Here is a 5,840-nt window from a genome sequence, read left to right on the forward strand (position 1 = left end):
GATCAAAGGATTGGCATTAATCACATGAAATCCTCCACGAAAGAACAACTCTGAACAACACGGAAGAATTTACTGGTAGGTAAAGTAGGCTATTATTGATCATATTGCAGACAAATTTCCTTTTAGAAATATTCATTTCTGCCAGACAAGAAATATGATGTATGACGCAGTTATATCAACTCGGTGTAAAGTTATTCTCCCACTAAGTATAGATGATCTATATAAATAGCACTATAGAGATAAAAGATACTCGTCAATTTATACTTTTATTCATTTATTAAGCTAAAAAAAAACAAATATACAAATCAAACAATGTCTGATACTGATTTGGCTTCATAACAGCAGGCTGACATCAACTACCTCAGCATTTAAAAGAAGGTAATTAACGCAATCTGTTTAACCTCATTGTCTTTCAAGACATCAGTGCCTTGAAATTAGCACAAGCAGAATATTAGGATAGGTATAGGTGAGTACAGGAAGACTGTGGCAGAAGCTGTGGTGTTGGTCAGTCATCAAAGTCCGGGATATCGTCATAGGAGTAGCCCCGGTAGCCCCTTGATGCATAGTAAGCTATCCGTAGGTGGTAAATTCCAGGCAGGAAGACAAGGATCCCAATGATAAGGACAGGAACAGTTCTGTCTGAGTGCTGAAAGAGAGAAAACATTCATTTGAATAGGGATTGCTCATGCGGTAAAGTACTGTAAAATCACTGTTCGTTACACACATACTCACAGTGACACCAAAGTATCCAGCCAGGAGGAGGGAGCCAATGATGATTAACAGAGAGCCGATTAAGAAGAGCACTGTGGCTAGTGCTATGGCTTTGTATGGGACTTTGGGTGGGCTTCTTTTGAACTGCAGATGAGGAGAAACATTTAATTAAAACACTTTTCACTGACACAGCAGGCTTTGAATGGTAATGCCCGTTTTCCCACTCATGTACTGAACTGGACAGACAAAATCAGTCTGGCTCGTAATGTACTAGAATGAACTCTGTTACTGGTTAAGATACCTAAAGGGATGCTGACAGAATGCATGAGCCATGAAACTGTCATGTTACATTATGTGTTTGAAGATGTGAATGTTAGTGATGAATGGCATTCCTGTCGACTAAATACTGGGAGTGAACATTCACTAAAAGGTCCTGAATCCTGACAAAGTTAGGCTATTTGTGTTCATTTAAAGGGTAAACACACTATTTTTACACACAAAGGCTGATTCACAAGTCATATGGAGCATTATTCAGCATATGAAACTTACTTCTTAAATGTTAGTGACTTTTCAGTTTCAGTTTCAGTTTTTTGGGCCCACTTACTCCTAATTCCCGCACTCATGTCAAGAACCTTGGAGTTACACTAGATAGTGCATTTAAATTTGACAGGCAAGTTAGTTCTGTCGTTAAAACAAGTTTCTTCCGGCTTCGACTCTTAGCCCCAGATTAAAGCCTTCCTCCCAAAGATCTAGAGAGAGTGATCCATGCCTTTATTTCTTCACGGCTGGATTACTGTAACTCTTTGTATGTCAGTGTCGACCACTCGCTGCTTCGTCGTCTGCAGCTTGTGTAAAACGCAGCTGCTCGTCTCCCGACTGGTAAAAGAAAGCACGACCACATTATCCCTGTTTTGGCCTCGCTATACTGGCTCCCTGTCAGCTTCAGGTTTGATTTTAAATAGGGATCGACCGATATGGACTTTTAAGGGCCGATACTGATTTTTTTGTCATCAGCCTCAGCCGATGACCAATACGGACTGCCGACTTTCTTGAGCCGATATTTGGAGCCGATACTACTTTCGCTCCCTCAATCGTAACAATCATAAAAATTACACAATAATGCTAACAAATGTTAGGATTCTCAATTTTTGCAACATTTATTGAACTTAAAAAAGGCGTCTCTAGCAACACAGAGCTTTCTGTGGCCGCCTGTCTGTAAATAATGCCGGGGGAAAAAATCGGCGAGCACAGCAGCACCTAAAAGACACAAATATTAGCCGCCCGATGTATCAGTCTATCACTAATTTTAAACTTTTGTTATTTGTTTTTAAAGCTTTAAATGGACTGGCACCGCTGTACTTCTCTGAACTCTTACACTGTCACACTCCAGCCAGAGCGCTGAGGTCAGCAGATCAACTGCTGCTGGAAGTCCCCAGGACCAGACTGAAAACCAGAGGTGACCGAGCCTTTGCGGCGGCTGCCCCTCGGCTCTTTTATAGCTTGCCCTGGCATATTAGATCAGCTCAGACCCTGGAGCTTTTTAAGTCCCTGTTGAAGACCCACCTGTTCTCTATGGCTTTAAATTCAGGCTGAGCAAGACACCCGTCTACTGTATTTTGTGTGTATTTTTCTATTTTTTAATCTTATTGTATCGTTTACTGAACTACTGCAATTTGGTCGACAGTTGGTTGTTTAAAGTGTGCTTTATAAATAAAGTTTAACTTGGCTTGACTTCTGCGACTCTGGATGTATGAGACATGAACATTGATGATGTCATTAGGGTTATGTCAGTTTGGGCTTGGGTAATACATTAAAAAAACCTGAAACCAAAGTGGGGATATGGTTTGAAAGAAGTTTGCATTTACCAAAACAAAAGCTCTATATCGAGTTGCATTGTGGGAAATGTAGCATCAAGTGTTGTCGGAGCTTGACCCATACTAGAAGTGCTTAACGGGGTATTTCGGTCGGGTTGACCATTTTTTTTTTTTCATTATATTGTGTTTTAATCCAGATTTGCTGTTATAGGCCTAAAGTTAAATTGTAGTAGAAGTGGCTCAACTATGACTTTCAGTCTATAATCACAATATCATATAATTTAATAAAATAATTATATAAGATCCCCATCCCTAGAAAGTAACCCCCTACTCATCCAGTGTTGCTACAGTTTAACATGGATATGGATGTATACACTGAGCTGATAGTGGGTTGCCCTTACCTTACACAATACGTCTTACCTGTAAATCAATGTAGCCGTCATCATCAGTAGCCAACCTGGAGTACCTAACTTTGCTGTCAGGGCTCCCGTTGGACACCACGTTACGAGCAGGCATCCTCTTCAGCTGCTCAGGAGCCGGATCACAGTTCTTCTCGGTGTTTCAGTGTTGCAGTGACGCGGAAGCAGCTACAGATGCATCATCGACGACATCACCACTTACAAGCCGTCAGTGCCAAAGTTAGGTAGAATATTACACAAGCGCTGATGCACGACTGGTATTATTTCCTAAACTTAGTTTTGAGAAGAGGTTACACAGCGAGGTGTTGTCTGTTATCTTCCGACACGGGTCTTCCGTGTTTACGCCTCGGTCTGCACTGCGCATGCGCACCCCGACGCGTCATTATCGGTGTGGAGAGCTGGCTCAAACCAAAACAAATGTGATATCAAAATAAAAATTCATTTTATTTTTATTTTTTTTTATCAATAACATAAGGTCAAAGTGGTCAAATCCACTTTATGCTGATGAATTGTTTTCCGGCGGTGATTTGCACCGTCACGTGTCCACCACAAGAGGACCCTGTCGAGTCTTATTAAGGGGACCAGGTCACAGGGAGCAGCAGCAGACTGACACCCCGGTGTCAAGAATCATCTCTTTGTGCGGGGATGTTCATTTCCTGAGGTGTTCTCTCGGGCCAGCTTTATAATCACATTGGTTCCCTAAAGATAAGGTTTCTGTCTAGGCTGCAGGTTTTTGATACTCATACACTCCTCATCTGAAGGCTGCCTCAAGCCAGAGATGCAATCTTGCAGCATATAATCACACACAATGTGAGTCTCATATTTGCATGGATATTTCTTATAAAAGAGACAATATGAGCATTGGCAGAGCCCACTAGGTTTAAATCACATTTGATTGTTTCTAAACAACGTAGTAGATCAGCTAGCTTTCTTTTATCCAAAGAAATGGACACATTAATAAGCCTCTTTGGTTTCCATTATCTATCAAATTAAGTCATGATTCTATACTTGTAATTGCAAAATCTAGTTGTTTCACATTTTGAATGGAAACCATTGGTATCTGAGATATGGACTTTGGGAGGAGTTAGTGTGTACCATGTTATCTCTGCCAGATGTTGTCATCTCTCTAGTCATGCACACAGCAATAACTGGCTGACCGTGAAATAGACAAAACACAAAAATGACATTTGCTGACATTCCCTTGAAATGAATAATTAAAGCACGGTGCTATGTGTACTGTCCCCCTGTTTTTTTTTTTCAAATTGAATTTCCCGGTTGGTCTTTGGAAAATTGGACTGTCACATAGACAAATATAGACTTTCTCGTAGGCAGAATTCAGATCGCTTCCTGGCCCTGAAGCTTCACAACAGTGGATCATTATAATACTAGCTTTCTGGCAGAGCCGTGCAGAATACAGTCAAGGAGAAATGCCCACAGATAGTACTAAATCATCCATAAATACACTATCTACTGAAGAGCAGTGATAATAAAGTAAATACATATTCTTATTCGATGTGCTGGCAGCATCAATAATACGCTCATTTTGCCTTTAAAGCATGTTGGCAGAGAAAGAGTCTCAAGTGATCATTAGTATGCTCAGTGACCTTGACGGCAAGTCGCATTGTTGTAGTTTAAGGCCATATTGTCGCTCTCTGGAGGGATATAAACGCTAGAATCATTCTTCTGTGTTTCATATTCCTGTTGTTGTTCACGGCATGGACTATGAATCATTGTGTATTATGCTGTCCTCTCTTCTTGTGCAATTTTCTGATGCATATATTAACAAACATATCCACGCCTCTGCAAGATAAGCTCTATAAATCTACCCTGGATACATAGGTTTCATCTTTGTTTAAAAGGGATTAAACAAATGTATTTTAGTATTTTACCGGCCACTTTAAAATGTATCTGTAATGCAAATTGCAATGCTCACGTCGGAGTTAATTCATCTTCCACATAATGTCCTTTTCCCCCTCTCGTTTCCAGATGAAAACCATCATATGAGCCTCCTGAAATAACCGATTGTGCAGATATTTTTGCCTGAGTATTGCCTGTTACTGACAATAACAGAGGCGAACTTTGCTCTTTGCTTTATAAACGATACCAGTTTTCTTACTCATATCGCACTCATTAGCCCACACCAAGTTCCTGGATGGATGTTCAATACCTACAATGAAGGTCACTTCACAAGCCACTTACCCTTCCTCAGTCTGAATTTAGAAACATGGCATTTAATTGATTCACTCTTCAGCCATGAAACAATCCACAAGAGCGGATGAAACTGCAACTATTTTAAATTCATGAATGCAAAATGAATGGGCTCACACTGGAAAGTATCTCTGCTCTTGTTTTCTTTCTGCTCTTTTTCATACATGACTTCATGTATTCTCTAGTTTGTCTTGTCAATGCTACTCAAGAGACATCTGGAGTTAGTTGTGATTTATTAATCAGAATATACAGTAGGTGAACTGTCACCAGTCAGAGGGGGGCAGAGGGTGCAACCATGTTAGATAATCAGCCACTAGAGCATAATGCCTGCACAGAAGAGCATCAGTGAAGCACACGGAGCCCTTAGGGTGTGTGTGTGTGTGTGTGTGTGTGTGTGTGTGTGTGTGTGTGTGTGTGTGTGTGTGTGTGTGTGTGTGTGTGTGTGTGTGTGTGTTTGTAAGTGCGTTGTGAGAAGACAGCAGCAGTTGCCCCCTTATAACCCCTGGGTATGACAGTAAGAGAGCAGCATTTAGGCCATAATTAGAGTCCTGCTCAGAGTGGAGTTCTGAGATAATTAGGTCTGTCGTTATTACAGCAATTGCAGATAGCACCACGACCGGAGCCTGACAAAAGGCTGAACCATTTAACCACTTGAACATCATGCAATCTCCCGGTGGCTCAGCCTAAC

At 41.0% G+C, this 5,840-nt stretch overlaps 1 protein-coding gene across 1 annotated transcript; it reads right to left on the minus strand.

Moving 5' to 3' along the window:
* Positions 1-234: 234 nt before the first annotated feature.
* Positions 235-3,273, minus strand: tmem230b (transmembrane protein 230b). Its single transcript, XM_083913231.1, has 3 exons — positions 2,946-3,273; positions 733-855; positions 235-646 (listed from the first exon to the last, which is right to left on the minus strand). Exons 1-3 carry the CDS (start codon positions 3,039-3,041, stop codon positions 506-508), a joined length of 360 nt encoding a protein of 119 aa, XP_083769357.1. The 5' UTR covers positions 3,042-3,273; the 3' UTR covers positions 235-505.
* Between the last annotated feature and the right edge of the window lie 2,567 nt (positions 3,274-5,840).

The sequence above is a fragment of the Echiichthys vipera genome (genome assembly GCF_963691815.1).
Source record: "Echiichthys vipera genome assembly, chromosome: 4".
In the NCBI taxonomy this organism is placed as follows: Eukaryota; Metazoa; Chordata; class Actinopteri; order Perciformes; family Trachinidae; genus Echiichthys; species Echiichthys vipera.

What these genes read in the sequence shown, in the direction of transcription:
- tmem230b (XM_083913231.1), bottom strand. Translation starts at nt 3,041, where the DNA reads ATGCCTGCTCGTAACGTGGTGTCCAACGGGAGCCCTGACAGCAAAGTT. An exon ending in ACGGCTACATTGATTTACAG is followed by an intron (nt 856 to 2,945) that starts GTAAGACGTATT and finishes CCTCATCTGCAG; the next exon opens with TTCAAAAGAAGCCCACCCAA. An exon ending in CTGGATACTTTGGTGTCACT is followed by an intron (nt 647 to 732) that starts GTGAGTATGTGT and finishes TCTCTCTTTCAG; the next exon opens with CACTCAGACAGAACTGTTCC.